At 42.5% G+C, this 19,190-nt stretch overlaps 1 protein-coding gene across 5 annotated transcripts in view; it reads right to left on the bottom strand.

The window, feature by feature from the left end:
* Positions 1–19,190, bottom strand: part of TIAM2 (TIAM Rac1 associated GEF 2) — a 178,169-nt gene that overhangs the window by 40,847 nt on the left and 118,132 nt on the right. For all 5 annotated transcript variants that reach the window (XM_066615857.1, XM_066615885.1, XM_066615875.1 and 2 more), the window contains one exon: positions 15,671–15,774. In XM_066615857.1, the coding sequence (XP_066471954.1) occupies positions 15,671–15,774 (104 nt within the window). The remainder of the gene's footprint in view (positions 1–15,670; positions 15,775–19,190) is intronic.

Here is a 19,190-nt window from a genome sequence, read left to right as displayed (position 1 = left end):
AATTCTAAAACAAAGACAGTAACAACTCAACTGAGGTACCAGAAAGCCAAGCAAAAGAGGAATGTCTTCACAAGTTTTTCAAGCTGAACAGTTAATGGGAATATCCTAAATGGTGACAGGTTTTAGGGCAGGTTCAAATATTCGCCTTCCTAACAATTCCACGTGGTGAAGAGTGGGAACAGGTCCAAGGATGATGCAAACTTTATCATGTGCATAGGAATTCAGAGGTGATTGGCAGCTCAATCCTACTGCCAGGCAGCACTGCTGACCCCCATGCAGCCCTGGCAACGGCTGATGCAAACATGCGATGGTAGGCATGCCTTCAGCTACTACTGTTACTGGAAGGGTGGATATCTGAATGGTAACTTTTCAATCATCAAAGTCTATAGTCAAAACCAGCTTGCATGATTTCATAATGCTTCAAGCTTTATACCAGGAAAAAAAAGATGAAACTAGCCCTTAAATAAACCATAACTGCAGTAACAGACAAGCATATCTTTTGGTGCAACTGTTAGGTGCTCCTGAAGTGCCTTTACTTGTCTGTTCCCCCAAGAAAATAACCAGAGAATAGTGTGAAAGGTACAGTTCACTACATGCTTGAAAAAGGAAAGAAAAAAGTACAGATTTTTTTAAGAGCAAGCCTGACTAGAACAGAATATAAGAAAAGCCCCACTGGATCAAGCCAAAGGCTCACCTGGTCCAGCTTCCTGTAACTCAGTGGCCAACCAGATGCTTCTGGGAACACCCAAGACAACAAGAGATCTGCATCTGGGTACTCTCCCTTGCATCTTGGCATTCTGAAACAGCCTAAAATCAGGAGGTTGCGCACATACCTGTCACAGCTTGTAGCCAGCGATGGACTTTTCCTCCAGAAATCTGTCCAATCGCCTTCTAAAGGCATCCAGGCCAGATGCCATCATCACATACTGTGGTAAGGAGTTCCACAGATTAATTACAAGCTGGATCAAGAAATATTTTCCTTTGCCCTAACTCTCCCAACACTCAATTTTTCATAATGCTTCAAGCCATAGCTGGTTCTGGTATTGTGTGAGAGGGAAAAGAACATCATTCTATCCATTCCCTGCATAATTTTGTATATCTCAATCACATCCCCCCTCAGGTGCCTTTTCTCTAGACTAGGGATGTCCAAACTTTTTGGCAAGAAGGCCACATCATCTCTCTGACACTGTGTCAGGGCCAGTGGGAAAAAAGAATTAATTTACATTTCAAGTTTGAATAAATTTATATAATTTTACTTAAATGAATATATTAGAGATGGAACTTATATGAATGAATGAAGGCCCTGCAATAGCTCAAGGTTTATAAAAGACCTCGCACAAAGCAAGGCCTGCTTTTCCTTCACTGCCACTGCTGCAGGGGAGGGAGCCTTTATCCCACAGCTCACAGCGACAAGAGGTCAAACAGTCACCCTTACGCAGAGAGCAGTTGTGTCAGGGCCAACGTCAGCTCCAGCAAGTTTCCGGAGGGCCAGAGGCTCATTGGTGACTGGGGACTCCCCATGGGCTGGATCAGGAGTCCCCAAGGGCCACACATGACCCCTGGGCCAGGGTTTGGGCACACTGCTCTAGACTGAAGAGCCACAAATGCTGTAGCCTTTCCTTATAAGTGAGCTGCCCAAGCCCAGTAATTATTTTGATCATTCTCCTCTGTACCTTTTCCATTTTCACTATATGTTTTCTGAGATGTGGCAACCGGAACTGGATGCAGTACTCCAGGTGTGGCTTACAATATTCTCTGGTCAATTTCACACCTCCTTTGAAATCCATGGGAAACAGTACAAACAGGCTCACCTTCTCTACCTTCAGTTTCTCTAGTTATGAAGCAGGAACAGAGCTGGTTATATCATCTTAGTAATAATGGAGCTAAAAGAGGTGAAGACTTTCCTTATGTCAGAAAATGCAACAAACCAAGAGGACAGAAGGCCCAGAGTCCCTAAAACTGCAGGACTCACTCTGTACCCCTAGGGTTTTTGAATGAATATGTAAAACAAATGAACAGATGCATCTGTCACCTCCCTAGCCTTGCTTGGCAAGCCAATTTTTTTTGACATTTCAGAAGCCACTCAAGAAACATTTGCTTCTGAATGAAAAATGGGATAAATTGTCCCACTGAACATACCCAACCCCCTAAAGTCCCCCCCTAATTGAATGTTAATGCAGAAAGCACAGAAGCTAAATTATGCTGATCACAAAAATAAGTTGGTCCATATCATATATCATATGATAGGGCCATTTAACCAACCACCCAGTTCTTCACTAATGCACTTGCTGCAATTGCAGAAGTCTCTGCATAGGAGAGGAAAGAGCAAAATTCTGAACCTACCTAAGGAGGAGATGAGAGAACACAGTACTGGACTGTCTTGGTTTTTCCATTTCTCTGAGCAGACAATGGTCATTCAGCAGCGGATATTGTCTCTGTATAGACATTTGCTAGAATTTGGATTTTTTAGGTGGTGATTTCTCCCCCAGACAAAACTTGTGATTCAAGGCCTGGGGCCTTTTTATAAACTGCTGCTATTTGCTCCTTTTATATCTTTTTATCTGATTGCTGTTTTTAAAATGTTCTTGTTGTTAATGTGTTTATCTTGTTTTTAATTCATGTTTTTAATTGTGTTTTTAATGACTTTTGTAAGCTGCCTTGGGTCCCTTCGGGGAGAAAGGCGGAGTACAAATGAAGTAAATAAAATAAATAAAGTATATGCTCAGGTAGAACACTTGTACTGAGTTTTTCTACATTACTTCGAGATGCAATCTCAAACAGGTGTTGGGAAAACCAAAACATGTAACAATGGTTTCTTGTTTCTGCTCTTCTGTTATGTTTATGATTTACAGTCATAATATCATGCTAAGATGCTTCCACCTCCTGATGGTAGAAAAACATGCAGAAACCTATAATAAGCAGTAAATTCTGAATTTCAAATTAATGAAATCTGCAGGGGTAAAACTGAATTAGAATCTCACTAGTTTGAAGTCACAAGGCACAATCCTAGCCATGTCTACTCAAAAGTAAGACCCATTCAATTAAATGAGACTTACTCCCAGGTAAGTGTGTATAAGATTGCAGCCTTAATGTGCAGACTTCATGAAAGCAGAGGTTTTCATTGCAGCCACTAAACAGCGGAAGGAAAGAAAGTGATCATTTGAATGCTTTTTAATCAAAACAGCTATCTATCCATCTCTTTCTCCTTAACCCCCTTGAGCCAACAGCAGCAAGTATACTGATTTGCCATGCCCCCCATCAAAATTGTAGGGCAAGAAGTACACCAATTCAGCATGCCTGACAGTCACAAATGCCTCTGTCTGAAAACACTTTTTTCATTTCTTGGGCCAGCTTTAAAAACTCCATGAAAAAAACAAGTTACAAGTTTTGTCCAGTTTGATTGATGACCACCCCAAATTTCCATTTCTGAACTACTCATGCAAATAGTTAGCCAAATTAAGGTCTGGACAAAGATGTAGTTATATCTAATTTTTCCATCCACTAATGAAATAGATCTTGGCCAGAGTGCAGTGAATCACCTGCCCACTGCTCAGTCATCATTTGGCATTTGCTTACAGGCTCCTCTTCTCTACAAATCTAAAGAATCCCTGAATAAGAGGGTGCACTTTATAACATGTGAAAACGCTTTTGAATTCTAGTGGGGCTAATTATTTCACTCAGTATAGACTGGTGATTTTAAACCATGAAAGCTCAAATTTGGCTCCTTTGACACTCATCGTGACTCCAAATCATTTATAAATGTCAAACAGTGCTAACTGCAATTCAGATCAGTGGAGGACTGCACTTTTTTTGCACCTTTCTTTTGCAAAAACATTACTCCTATCCAGCCCCAACCTAAGCCAATCAGAACTTGATGTAGAGACCTGGTTCTCTCAAAAGCAGTGGTTCCCTTCAGTCTCCTGCCACTGCATCTGCAAAACTGACCAAGTAAGAAAGATCTTTCCTAGGAGAAAAACCTATTCTGCTGCCAGGATCCTTTCCATCCATCCTGTTTTGTGGACATGGTGACAGCAATGTCCCTCTCCTGATCATTATTCTGAAAGAAGAGCAATCAAGAACAGAATTGCAGTGACAGCTCTCTTCTTCTACAGCTCCACCATTGCAACCCTCAGCAGTGACACTGGAAGAGGTCATAAGCTGCTTTCCAACCTACTCCTCATGCTCACTCCAGGGCCATACCATGATGTTCTGTGCTGGTGAGGCATAAAACGTCAGAGCCCAGTGACCCAGAAGTGATGTAATACTGCTGGATCATGCAGAGACTCCAAATGCAACTAGAACCTAGTTCCGGTTGTGTCCGGAGCCTTTCTGAAGCCTACAGAGAGCTCACACAGCCTCTGCGGGCTTCAGAAAGCACCCCCCCACACACACACACAGGCAGAGCTTGGGTTTTGCTGCATCCTGTCTTGTCTCCTATGGGAGGGAGTGCAGAGAAGCGCCTGCCCTTAGGGAGAACATTGCAATGTTCTCCCTGAGGGCAGGGCCTTACCGAGCCTTCCCCGTCTTCCATGAAGGCTCCTGCCTTCAAGGAAGCCAGGAGTGGGTGCCCCACCTTGGGGGGGAACATTGCCCGAGGGTGGGGCTTTGCCAAGCCTTTCCTGGCTTTTGGAGAACATCTTCAGTCACGTCTGGGAGCTCAAGTTACGCTCTGCCTCACTTGCCTCCAATGACTGCACATCCTTGGCTCCTATCCTCTCCATCCCTGGAAGACAGAGAGCAAGAAGAGAATGGGATGGGGCCAGGAGTGGCTGGACAGGCAGTGGGCCGGGGGGGGGGGGAGAGGCGTGTGTGGGGCATATCACCAATTTTTACATTGGTGATATGTAAATCACCAGTGTGTGCCTATGGACACACTCAAAGAATTCTGGAAGGTTAGATTTCTCTTTGTAGATGTCATGATGATCTATCAACAGGACGGTGTAATCTTCAATATGTTTGAACATATAGAGCACAATCCTAACCAGGTCTACACAGAAGTAAGTCCTATTGTGTTCAATGGGTCTTACTCCCAGGAAAGTGAGGTTAGGATTGCAGCCTTAGTCATTCTTTTACCAGTCTAACTGGGCCAGAAGTTTCGTAGATCCCATTTTTAAATATTGGCTTGCTATAAATACTTGCTATTCTTTAATCCTCTGGTAAAGAGGCCAATTTTTATAATGTTGCATGTTTCTTCCAGCCAGTGAGCAATTTTTACATTTGAGTACTTTGAGAACTCCTGGGTCGATGTCATCTGGCTCCAGAGGTTTCTTAATATGCCATTTTTGAGCTCTAAAATTTTATTATCTGTCTCCTCTAATGTTCTCTGCAAAAAACATGATTTGGGTATGAGTCGTCTACTGCATTTTCCACAGCAAAGAGCAACAAAAGCCAAACAGTCCAATTCTAACTAAATCCCTGCGCACTGATGCAGTGGTGCAGCTTCCACTGTATCCCACACGGGATTTTTGGCCACTGGAGGCCTCCCCAGGGGAAGAGGATATTTTCCCTTGCCCCAGGGTAACCCCAGCGGCTGCTATGGATCAATTCAGATTTGTGCCAGCTTGATCACTGGCACAAGTCCTCTGTGAAGGTGGATCGGGCCCAGGAAACAATTCAGGATTTGGTGCGGGCTGCTGCCACCACTGCTGCCACCAGAGCCTGATCTGACCTCCTCCCCACCCTGTCCCCAACCCATTCCACCTACCCCTCCCCTACTTCACCCTACCCTGCCCTGTTCCTCCTCCCATGACCTTACCTGCTCCAGTGGGTCTTCGGTCGCTTGCAGGCATAGAGGAGACTGCTTCGGCCTCCGTGCCAGTGGCCCAGCACTGCGTGCCAGTGGAGGCCGCTTTGTGACTGCTGAAAAGCAGCCACAGCCAGCACAACATGCATTGTGCCAGTACCCAGCCCAGTTAGGATCGGGTCCCAATTCATTCAGCTTCTGTGCAATATCCCCATCTTCCTTCAGTATTCCCTTCACATCTTTGCTGTCTTTTAAAGTCCATTCTCGCTGGTTTCCTGTTGTATTTAAAGGAATACTTAATGTTTGTTTTAGAGAGCTACACACTCTAAGTTTTCGATTGTTTTCCAGGAAGGACACAACAGATGTATGGGTTTGGAGTAAACTCTATCCAGGATATCCATCAGCACAATCTTAGGCATATCTACTCAGAAGTAAGTTCCACTGACTCCAATGGGGTTACTCGCAGGAAAGCGTTAAAGAAAACACAGACTTAGGCTGCAACCCTACTTTCCTGAGAGTAAGCCCCAATGAACAAAACAGGACTTACTTCTGAGTAGACCTGGTTAGGACTGTACCCATTATTTCAGATGCATCCAAGGAACCAAGGTTCTAAGGAGCACAAACTATGCTGCCAACCATTTTATCAGCCTTGGGACTGCTAAGTGTGCATGTTGGCTATTACACATATTGCGTTTTGATACAGCCCACACATACTAATTTTTATCACATTCCTAGAACCATCTTCCCACGCTACTTGCCATACAAAAGAGCTCTAATCTGAATATGTACACACAGATACACAGCCTGGTGAGCCACACTGGCCAAAAAATGAACACCTTAAATTGGCAAAGGTGGAGATATATTAGGAGAAGGAAGTGATATTCAGCCTAAACTTGTGGAAACAGCCACTCTGCATGCTGATCATATTATAGCAATCCTATAAAGAAGTGTCAGCATAAGACAGTTTTAAAAACAAAACAAGCTATGTAATTTTCTAAAGCATTGATTTATACTAACTTTGAATAGATTGGGGGGGACAACTTACAGTAATAACACACATTGTTTTGCATTACTCTGAGATTTCTAATAAATACGAACCATATTCTGTAGAAATCTGTTTAAACCTGAAACTCTAGGTGCGTTTACTTGGCGGTAAGCCCCACTGGACTCACTGTAACTTGTTTTCAAGAGAATATGCAAAAGATTGGGCAACAAATACTCTCAGGGACTTAAGTATATGAACAAAAACAGCTAGACAAATGACTTAATAAGTGACATGCAGAACATAGCAGGTAGCGTGCGTAAATCACAGACCCTTGATTACTGCCAAAATCCCTCACCATTTACCCAAAGAATACACAGGTCCTAAAGATATCATTCAACGGAGTACATACAGTTCAATCAACAATAACGCTGCGTTCTTAGATACTTCAAGATCTTCTATTCTTCTCCTAGATGTCGTCTATTCTACTCCTACATGTTTTCAAGGCAACTATTATATGTGTGCATATGCATTCAACACATCGCAATTCTGAAGGAAAAAGACCTTTTAGCAAAAGGTTTTCATGAAAGACCTTTTAGCAAAAACGTTGGCTTGTGTTTCCAAAGAAGAAGCCTCACAAAACAAAAAATCCCATAAAATCAGGAACATGTTGGCTTTCACATCTATTTGCAAGTCACTCCTTATAGCTGAACATACATCCTTTGCAGCAAGTTAACTAGCCTGTCAGGCTCCTTTTGTCTGAATTCAATTTTAGGATAACAAACAGAAGGCATTTCTGTTCACTCATTCATTCAGCCAGCCACAGCCTGAGCTGGAAAAGCAAAGTGGGCTGCAAAGTGAGTTTAAATGTACATAGAGTCTTCCCTGCCCAACCCTCACCAAAGAATGTAGACTTTGTAAAATCCATTAACTTTCAAAGCACAGTGATTATTTTTTTACATTTTAAATTATACAACAGCAAAAAGAAGAAAAGGAAACAAACTCAGATACATTCTTGTGTAATGTGCACACACACACACACACACACATCTTGGAGAGTCTAGACGCATTAACAGTTCTAATTCTTTACTTACATATTGTTAAGGAAAGATTCTGCACCTTCCAAGCCAAGTGATTATATAGCTAAAGCTGGTCTGCTGGGAAATGAGCACCTCTTGCAATCTGTGTCAGGAAATAATCGCAAAACTGACTGTTCTCCCAATCAGCAGTGAAAAACCTCCACGTGTCACAACCGCCCGTTTCTCATTGTGTTTTTACATATGTAGACTCCTCTCAGCCCCACACTTTACAGTGTTATATAATTTCAAGATGCTTCAGCCACTGTACTTTCATAAAAGTGCACTCAGTCAAGTCAAGCAAAAAAAAAATGAAGCAGGGGGTGAAAAGCGAGCATCTCCCATAGTATATTGTTCTGCAAGTCTTACGGCTATTTAGTAGGAAGATTTCTCAAATAAAACTGGAGAAGAAGTAAACATTTTATTCGTTCTCCTTTCACTCAAGATCTGTACAACAAGACTACGTATTTTCTAACTTAACACACACACACACACACACACACACACACACACACACACACATGCTTACACACACCCCGAAGTGCATGGAGACATAGACAGGGTCATATAAATTGCTCTGACAGTAATAGGCACCCTCCAACCAAAAAATGGCAATCGATTATAAGCCATTTGCAAAAATTGTAGGGCTGTCAAAGACACGGTTACAGCTGATGGTTTATCCAAGTCAGACAGCTTGCAAGCCATCCCCCCCCCCCCACTGTACCTTAAAAAACTAGAACATCTTAGGCTAACCATTTAAAATAGCAGTAAAATATCTACCACATTATTATTAAAAATCATCTTAACACATTCTGAACAATAGCATAAAACCTGCCAACACACACATACAGAAGAGTTAAGAAACAAACACCTGTCTTCCAGTTAATTGTTAAACTAGCATCTGCAGAACATAAGCTTAGAAGGCAAAAATCAACTGTTTGCATTGTCTGCACTATAAATACATTGTTTCTGTCTACAGCCATCTCTTGAACTTATTTCCAGAATTGCAGAGCAGAGGACAAAGGCAGCAGAAATGCTTTTGATAAGCAGTCCTTTTCCTTTAGTCATCAAGTTACATATTGCTTATGTGTTTTATACAAAGGCAGATAAAGACACCACAATGACCTCTCCCCATTTATTTATTTAATTAATTTATTTATTTTTGAATAAGCAAATATGATGAATAGGTACCCACCACCAATGGCAGTGGGGTGACCTACATTGCATGTTTTAAACTTTGGCTAAGGCCAGGCCAAAGTGAAGCCTGACAGCCAGACTCAGAGCCCAACCCTATGCTGCATGTCTACTCAGAACCAAGTCCCATTATTGTCAATGGAGCTTACTCCCTGGTAAGTGTGGATAGGATTGCAGCCTCAAAATTTTTTTCCCTGTTGACTCCAATAATCCACCAGTCTTATTCTTCTATTCTTATTATGAGCAAAGCCTGAAGAGAAGTCAGTATGTTAATTTCACCAAAGTGTCTGTAAAGGGTGAAATCACACCCAGAGTGCCTGATCCACTCTTGAGATATGAAGAAACCTTGTGCAAACCCAAAACAAGGCCATTTGATGCTGAAATACAGCAACAGACTCAAACCAACCATCTCCATACCAAACCCTTGACTGAAATTTTCCTGCCTTTTGTTATATAAGGAAATGAAAATTTCCTTATAGACAAAGAAATGACAATTTCCTTATTGCTCCAATTTTGATCCAATTATCTTCTGAAAGGCCACCAAGTATAACCCTCAGGAACAGGGAGTAAGCAAGAGACCCAAACTGAGATCCAACTTTAGAAGACAACAGGAGGCCTAAACATGCCTCAGGAGAACACCAGAACCAGGAGACATACACTAAAATTGAGCGTTGGGAGAGTCAGTACAGACAAAAGAAAATATTTCTTTACCCAGCATGTGATACTCCTTGCATCCGAATGGGGTGATGGCACCTGGCCTAGAGGCCCTTTAAAAGGAGATTGGACATATTTATGGAGAAACAGCCCATTACAGGTTACAAGCCATTATGTAACCACCTGGTTTTAAAAGTAGGCTACCTCCTAATGCCAGGTGCAAGTGAGCTGCAACAGGATGCAGGTATCTTGTTATCTTGTGTTTTCCCTGAGGTGTCTGGTAGGCCACCGAGATAAAGGCAGCTGGACTAGATGGGCCTTTGGCCTGATCCAGTGGGGCTCTTCTTACGTTCTTAGCCAGCAGTCTCCAAACCACAGACAGCTGTATTGCAACATTACCCATTTCTGTTGCCCATTCCACCAGCAGGCTTCGTGCCCCCATTTCTGAGTGGAAGTGGCTGCCAGGTACGAGGTTCTGAGAAGACTGGCTACTAATGTAGAGATTGCTGCGCAGAATTGAAAGCCTTCACCCCTGCTGCACCTGGACAAGTAATGTTGTGACACCGGATCCAGCCCCTGGGCTGTGGTTTGGGGGCTACTGTTCTTATCAAAGGGCTACATGCCAGGCTATGAGTACTACATGCTAGGCCTTATAAAAGGTATGGCCAGATAACCACAGTTCAGAATTCTATCTCCCAACTTCCAGCTGGAATGCCCTATAGTGGTAAGATTGTAGCATCATAAGAACATAAGAACATAAGAACATAAGAACAGCCCCACTGGATCAGGCCATAGGCCCATCTAGTCCAGCTTCCTGTATCTCACAGCAGCCCACCAAATGCCCCAGGGAGCACACCAGATAACAAGAGACCTCATCCTGGTGCTCTCCCCTACATCTGGCATTCTGACTTAACCCATTCCTAAAATCAGGAGGTTGCGCATACACATCATGGCTTGTACCCCATAATGGATTTTTCCTCCAGAAACTCGTCCAATCCCCTTTTAAAGGCGTCTAGGCTAGACGCCAGCACCACATCCTGTGGCAAGGAGTTCCACAGACCGACCACACGCTGAGTAAAGAAATATTTTCTTTTGTCTGTCCTAACCGCCCAACACTCAATTTTAGTGGATGTCCCCTGGTTCTGGTATTATGTGAGAGTGTAAAGAGCATCTCCCTATCCACTCTGTCCATCCCCTGCATAATTTTGTATGTCTCAATCATGTCCCCCCTCAAGCGTCTCTTTTCTAGGCTGAAGAGGCCCAAACGCCATCCTACATTCTCAGTCAAAAGACAATTGTCCCAGAGAGCCAGGAAAGTCACCTCTGCCTCTTCACGCATTTTACCTCTTCTCTTCCTTGTGCTTTCCTTCTTTGCCTTCAAATCTCTTCTCCCTGGCCTCTTCTCATTCCTTTCTCCTATCCCTTGAGTGCCAAGTATAGCCACCAGCTAAGGAACCACTGGCAATTCTCATCCCTTTTCTCCTTTATTTTAATTCTCTCTGTGGAACCAAGTTCACTCACTTGTTAAGTGCTACATTGCCACTTTGCCCCAATAAGTCACTGCAGCTGAAATAAAGCAAAAATTGCTGCAAGCTGAAATCACAGTCTTAAATTAAGCATGCCTGGCTGGTCCTCTGACCAATACAACTCTGTACCCCACGGTTCTGTTTAATAGTGGTACAAAAACCAGGAAAATTGGCTCAAGACTGATGACTGACTGCCATTGAGAGAACAAAGGCCTTGGGTGGCATCTGAGATCTGCCTGCAGTCACTTTCCTCACCAATGGCTTATTTGCAGCCAGTAGGTATGTGAGTCATCTGAAGTCTGAAAGGAGAATGTCTTCCTTCATGTGTTTGTCTTAAGACCAAAGTATTCTTTCTTTCTTTCTTTCTTTCTTTCTTTCTTTCTTTCTTTCTTTCTTTCTTTCTTTCTTTCTTTCTTTCTTTCTTTCTTTCTTTCTTTGTTTTCAGTCAAACTGGAACTACAGCCTTGGCATAAGATGCACAGAGTACAGCATATCCCACTATTGATTTCCTCATTTATTATATTCCTGTTCATCTCTTGCTACTCTCCCTGGATCCTCTCAAAAGCAGTTCCCAACAAATTGCTCTAGTTTTTACATCAACAATTCAACATTTGCTTCTATAAGAGCCAGCACCCTCGCTCTTTACTTGTACTATGAAGTTCAGATCCTTTCTTTCAAAGGGTGGTGGGTGGGTGGGTGCGTTTGTGAAGCACCCCCATAATATCCTCTTTACATATGCATAAATGCCCTTACTGTGCTAAAAAGCCACCATTTCACAGCATAGACAAAGGACTATGGTTTCACAGTCAATTTAACCTTTCCTTACAGTGACAAGAAGGAAAGAAAATTACTGTCACCTTCATCTTTCACATGGTTCATGGAGTACAAACTGGACATAATGCAGCTGCAACATCAGCTGGTGCTACTGAAGGTCTATTTCCACAACCAAATTGTCCCCATGGGGCAACTGTGGTAAAAAAAAAAAAAAGTCTCATGTTGATTTCAGGCTGCCTCAGCCAGGGACAAACTAGCTGTGTGCATCATTGCCATGGGCTGATTTTGGCTTCTGACTTGCCATTACAAACCATTTTCAACATGGATTAGCTTTGTCATGCAAAAAAGCTGGACTCAGAATGTCACAGAGTATCTATATGATCAAATTACCATCAGCACAAACAGCTGCACATGAGCATAGCTATTCTTTCCCCATAGCTGTCACATGAGAATCCCAGGTCTATGGATATCCTGGAAAGTATAAAACTAATGCTGGGAAAAGAAAAGCCAGGGCTTGTGACTAAATACCTTCTCTTAGCACCTTGAGTCATATCAATAAAAGAGAACAGAAGAGGCATAACCACTACTTTTGCAGTGGTAGAGATATTAGATATCCCCCTGGAATTCTGAGATTTAACAACTTACTACAAAGTCACCAACGCATTTGATAGCCATTCCCAGCTGCTGCCAATTTATATAAGTTAAAGCAACATCCAAGAAAGGAAAACCACAAAAACAGATTGGTTGGTTTATTCTTGGTAGTTGATTCTGCTTTGATTACAGTGTGTTTTAATGGTACACTGAAACATATACTCTTCTCAACTTCCCTCAACTGGCCTGCACACTGGGTAGCTTTCTCCTCTGGTGATTTTGGTGCCTCAAGCACCTTACTTCCCATGCTAAAGGTCAAATGATGCAACGCAGGGAGTACCTTCTGTTGTATGTTCTTCCCTGTCCTTTATGATCCAGAAGAAAAACTTGGGTTCATATACCCTCACCCAAATAACATCCACACAGACAAGCAGCAAAGCCACTGGCAAACCCACTTTCTGGAATGCACCTGTCAAAGGAGTCTCCCCCAAGCACCCTAACTGCTTTCTATCAACAGAAGAAATTTTTTTTTAAAAAAATCCAAGACCTATTCTAACAGATGACCTTATACAATATACAGACTACTATTTTCTGGGTTTGTTCTATGGTTAGATTGACGGCTAATGGCTTATTAAAAAAAATGTGTAAGTAGTTTCATCATGACAGAGACTGGTGACAAGCTCCAGCCAAAAGCTGCTGAACCTAGACCTGGCTTGAAATTGGCCAGGACTGTGAGAGTCAAACATCAGAGCGCACTTTGTTAGGGCTCTGGGAAGAGACTGTGCAGTTTGTTCAGTTCAGCAAATTGCACTTCACTAACACCAGACAAATGTTTAACAGTAGCAGGGACAGTTTCCCAAGCAATTCTGCACCAGGATGAGACTGTTGCTACAGACAGAAGGTTTTTCTTTGACTGCCTTGGAGAGCAACATCACAAGGTTAGCTATGCAATGTAAGAAATACATTTCTGGCTGCAAGGAATGTCTCCCACACCCTTGCCTCTAAAGATACCTACACCTTCTCATACACCTCCATGGCAGTACTGTGGTCTCCTGACCACCCCTAATAATCATGCCTGGAGTTTCCCAGCCGAGCAGTGATTGCAAGTCCTCAAGCGAATCTCTTTTTTGGCAAACTAGGCCAAGCCACAGAGAGCAGAAACACAAACCAGGTTAAAGAAGTACAAGAAGCAAGAATGCCTCTTCCTTTACCTCCTGCAAAATACACAGACGGACAGACTCCTGAGGACAAAAATTCACCAATTCTGGTGCTTGACTGAGCTTGCATACAGAATTATGCAAAAGCAACAGGTATTGAAGTTATAGTTTGAGCCAAAGCGCTTTTAAGCAAGCAAACTGCTTTACAAATCCTCACTTGCATTCATTCTTGCAATTATACTATGATTATTATTCCATTTAATGGAAAGAACATTTGAACCCAGGTCTCCCACCTGGTCATCCTGCCACCTAAAGACTGCAGACACCAGCATGTAGCAGTTATGCATGTTTACTCAGAATTTAATAAGCTTCAGTTAAGCTCACTCCTAGGAAATTCCACAAAATAGCAAAATAATACACATCTGGCCTCCTCCAAGCTGCTACAGCTTTACATACTGTTATGTATGTAACTATCATGTTAAAGCGTATAGGAAAGACAGATGGACTCCAAAAGACACTACAGATTACAGTTAGATCAGTGTTATTCAAACTGTGAGGCGCGGTTAGGGAGACGCCAGGAACTCAAAGGGGAGGCGCGGGATGTCCACTCACAGCGATACAGTCACACCCCTGGGCAGAATACGAGTCCGTCTTCTGCCCGTCATCTGCGCTTTTTTTTAAAGCAGAAGAAATGGGAGTTGCTCAGCTACGAGAGTGGCTGCTGCCGCCCCACCCTCTTCTCCCTCCACTCCGAGGCTGCCATCTTCTGTGTTTGCTGCATGTTGTTTCCAAAGCTCTCCTTGATCCTTGTCTGGTTGGTTCCTAGTTCCCAGCCTGGGATCGCTTCTCATCAAAGTGAAATCTCTCTTTTCAACCCCCTCCCTCTTCCACTCCCCCCTTTCCATCTCCAAACCTTCCTGCTTTCCTCCCCCTTCCCTTAAAGTTGTTTCCATGCAGTTGGCAAAGGGGGAAGGGACAGAGAAGCACACACTTTACTTGGCCAGGTGCAGAAAAAGGGAACAGTTTTTAAAGTGATTTATTAATCTTGTTGTTTGACTGAAGAGGAAAGGCTGTATTTTTAAAGTGATGAATCTTGCTATTTGAAGGGAATACTTATCAGCCATTGATGAAGTGATTGCCAGCCCAATCCTATCCACACTTTCCTGGGAGTAAGCCCCATTGACTCTAATGGGACTTACTTCTGAGTAGACATGCATAGGCTTGAGCTGTGCATCTCCTAGTATAGGAGACAAAGAAGCTTCCTAACCAAACCCTTATCAGCTCTGATATATTTTCATGGTCTATTTTTGGTTTCCCCACCAGCTGCTGGAAAAATTTAATTTCATTAAATTAATAAAGGGTTCAATCCTATCCAAGGAGAATGGGAGAAATGACTAGTTGGATTGGGGTCCACAGGGGTGTGTGTGTGTGTGTGTGTGTGTGTGTGTGTGTGTGTGTGTGTGTGTAATGCTGGTCAGACTGGTTGTTCACAAAGTTCATTTGATAAAACAATTCTATTGGTATGCTTACTAAGTTAAAAAAGAATGAGTCTTCCTGGACCAGACAAAATCTACCTACTCCAGCTTCCTGTCTCCAACAGTGATCAGCAGCTGATCATTTATAAAGCATGTATATTGCTGTGTATTAATAATATATTTTTAAGATCTGCATTTAATTAATGATATGATTATAAATTAATATAGTTAATATTTCTGGCCACTTCCTGTTTAATGATGTCACTTCCAGTGGTCAGGAATATGATGGGGAGTCATGGCCAATAGCCACAGGGGTCAAGGGAGCCATGGGCCGGAAAAGTTTGAGTACCACTGAGTTAGATAAATGGATAAACGATCAACTTCCCTTTCTTGCTAAATTATTCCACACCCATAAGAATGGTCCATAAGTGTCTGCAATTCTCCTGTAACTTGCTATTTACCCATTACCCAACTTTAGCATGTTCAAAATGCCCTTACCCTGAAAGGTAACTCAAGTTTTTCCTTGTGTGGAATGTGGTCTAGGGTGCCATCCGTACTGCTTCTTTTCAAAATTGTGGTGACATCAGGCACGTTGCTGAAATCTGCACACAAGAGAAAAACAAAGCATCAGAGAGTTAGATCATCAGAGGCAGAAAGATACATTACGCTTCATTCATAGGTGCTTTCCAATCGTAGATGAAAAAATCCACACCCAGTGTTGAAAGATTTGCTACTTCAAAGAAAAAAAAGCTGTAGGGCTAACATAGCTTCTTTGAAGTAATGCACATATTTGATCAGCTATAACAAATCTTTTCTTTCTCAATTCCTAATGTAGCATCATCTGTCTACAATGTAGCACATTTTGTGCCTGCTGAAAGGAACAACCAATAAAAATGAATGTATGTATCAAGTGATTCTCTTGGATGAACACAATGTTCTAAACATGACAGGGTTCTTAAATTGATTAGTGGGCCAAATGGGGGGAAATCACCTTGGCTTCCTTCTTATACTTATATATGACATCTTGTTTATGGCAACAGTTTGGAGGAAAAATAAAACTGGCTATAACCATGCAAAGAGATGTCCATAATAATGGAGCTGGTTTTTGTCACTGGCAGGTATAATAACAATCCCTAATTATAAAGACACCTGGGAATAGTTCACATGCACACAACGGCAAACAAATTCAGATCTCACACTAAGTGAGGGCAAATTCTGCACTTAAATAGTTTATGCCAAATGAGTTATCAACACATCATATTAACATGATTGAGTTTTGCAGAAGGAAACATTGACATGAATTAGTATGGTAGGGAGCAAAGTAAGAAAGAGGGTTTTGGAATGGGGCGAAAGCTATAGTAACTCAATCCCCCTGACCAGTGGTGCTTAAAACTTACTACTATCAAGGAATCCCCTGTATGTTGTCTGCAGAAGGTCCGCACACTGTAGAGAATTCTGGGACACGTTCTTGATGGAGGGCACTTTTCAGGTTTGTGCCAGGACACTAGTCAGGCTTGCTGGACCTCATTTCATGCCTTGTAAACTGTGTGTAATCTAGAACCTATTCCACACATGTTTAGCTGTGAGTGGCACTCGATAAGTGCTATTAATTTTCCCTGTAGAATTTGTACTTTGGCACTATACATAGCACTATAATTTAAAAATGTTTTGTGATGTGCTGCTGATCGCACACAATTTTTGTAGTTTTCTTTTCTATCACATTCAAAGTGCAATATACAGGCTTTTAAAGAAATGTATGGAATTGTGTTCACTCCATTTGTTAAGATCCACTGTGCCATATGGGAAGCAAGCAGGCTGGCATAGCATCTACCAGCCCTCTCTTATTGCTGTCACAGTACCAACTATATCATTTGGGGGGGGGGGAGGGAGAAAGGATGGCCTGACAGGCAGAAGCCAACTCAGCCCTAAACATACACTACACAGCATGCACTGCAAGGCTTCAAGGAGGACAAAAATGCTCTCAAGAACACTGGTAAGTTGCTAAAAAGTTAGAGTTGATTATTATATCCAAGATTTCCAGGTAGGTTAGTTATTACAAATGAGTCCAAGTGCGCTAATAACACACATCTGACCTCATGGGCAACAGGAGATGTACAAGCAAGTAATGAGCTTAATCATCTCATACTTGACTGCATTTGCAGTTACAGATCCAATAGTCTGTGGACAAATGCTCAATGGCGATATTTCAGCCTGCTTGTCATTAGCTTTAGCCTCAGAATTATAACACAAAGACAATAGATTTAAAGTGTTAGGACATTCTTCACATTCAAACAGACTTCCTTGTTATGAAACTATATCTTGCAACATATCAACGGATCTGTGACAAAGGCACAAAGGCACAGAAACCAGAGTACCCAGAAGAGCAAATGACTGCAGCAAGAGCCACAAGAGCTTAGTGTTTGATGGCATTCAGTTCAGTATGCTCCAATGTTTTGATACGTTACCTCCTTAATTGTATTACCAACAGTGTTGTGCTGTGTTGGCAGGCAGATCAATGATTCACCTTCATTCAAGAGAAATGATCACACAACCACCAGAATTCAAAGAGAGCATCACATCTCCCAAGCCCGTTCATTATTCAATTCAAGCAGAGCAGACCATGCACAGATGGAGTGGTCCGTGAAGGAAGGTAGAGCAAGCCCATGGATTCTTCAAATGCCTCTGCTCTTCCACAGAGGTACAGACCACGCAGCAGAGCCAAGACAATATGAAACCTATCTGAGCATAGGCAAAAGTGGCAAGGCACAAACCCGTACAGATTCTTCACATTTTTTCTAGAATGTCTATGGCCAGGAAACAAATCAGGAATATCTCTACCTCTAAATAAATAAATAAATAAAGCTAGCATCCATCTTTCCTGGAGGAAGCAAGCCTTTCCACCACGTAGGAAGAGATCGCAGATGTGAGCTTCACATGCTGCCTTATCCCATTTAATTAATGAAGGCTTAATTGCATCCTAATCAGCACTGCTCTTACCAACTCTCTGCAAATGAAGGGGAAATTACAATGAGGGATAAGGAGAAATGGGGAGCTTGCTTTTAAACGTCTGCCTGCGGGGATGCCTTCCCACCACTCGTAGTTTGGCAGTTGTTCTATTTTGAACATTCACCCATTTGAACAAGTGTCTTATTGCTCATCAGCAAAACATCAAGGGCTATCAAATGTCAAGAGTGTGGTAGGTAGTGAAGACTCCCTCTGTTCCAAGCCAGATGAAGGAGGTACGCTTCACCTTCTACTCCGCTGACAGTAATGGAGGGGAGAGAAATGGAGGTCTAAAAATAAAAGCAGATGGCACAGCAAAATTAGATGTACCCAACCTCTTGCAAGCTAAGAGAGCTGCATAGGCAAATTTGTTCCGTTTTCTAGGTCAGGCCTGTGGGACTCACAGCCTATAAACGGAGAAAGCAGACAATCTTCTTGTTCAACAACAATGAATGCTCTCAGGGGAAATGGCTGTAACAGAGGGAAGGGAGGAATGCAAGTGACTGAAGAAAAATTAAATTCTCTCCATACTACGTAATCTTAGCACTGCTTTAGCACTGAGGCACGGCTTTTCAGAACCAGCGGGAAGCAGAATCGAAACTATGGTTCTAGGCCAAACTTACTATAGTGTTATTTTTCCACAATTCCATAATGCTGGTCTGCAGCTTCGTTAACTTAGCACAGAAATCCCGACTGGTTCTAAATCAGCAGAGGTTTCCCTGTTTGGCGGCATTTAATCTGAAACCGGCTATCAGTACTACTGATACTGACTCTCTCAATCATTTATGGTTCTCTCCTGGTCATCCTTTAATTACTAGTTTCCTCTTTATAGCCAAAGCAATCCCTGTATGTCCTGCCTTGTTATGGAACGTGTGTACACATACAGAGAGAGAGAGAGAGAGAGAGAGAGAGAGAGATCTTCAGTGAAGAACAAAAGAGGTTTCCTACTGAGCCTGCCACTGCTAGGATCTAGGGGGGGATCTGGCTAGGAATCCAGAGGCAGTCAGGGTCTGGA

Source organism: Tiliqua scincoides, chromosome 1, assembly GCF_035046505.1.
Source record: "Tiliqua scincoides isolate rTilSci1 chromosome 1, rTilSci1.hap2, whole genome shotgun sequence".
Lineage (NCBI taxonomy): Eukaryota > Metazoa > Chordata > Lepidosauria > Squamata > Scincidae > Tiliqua > Tiliqua scincoides.
Note: the sequence above shows the minus strand (reverse complement) of the source record. Positions and strands in the feature narration are given on the sequence as shown.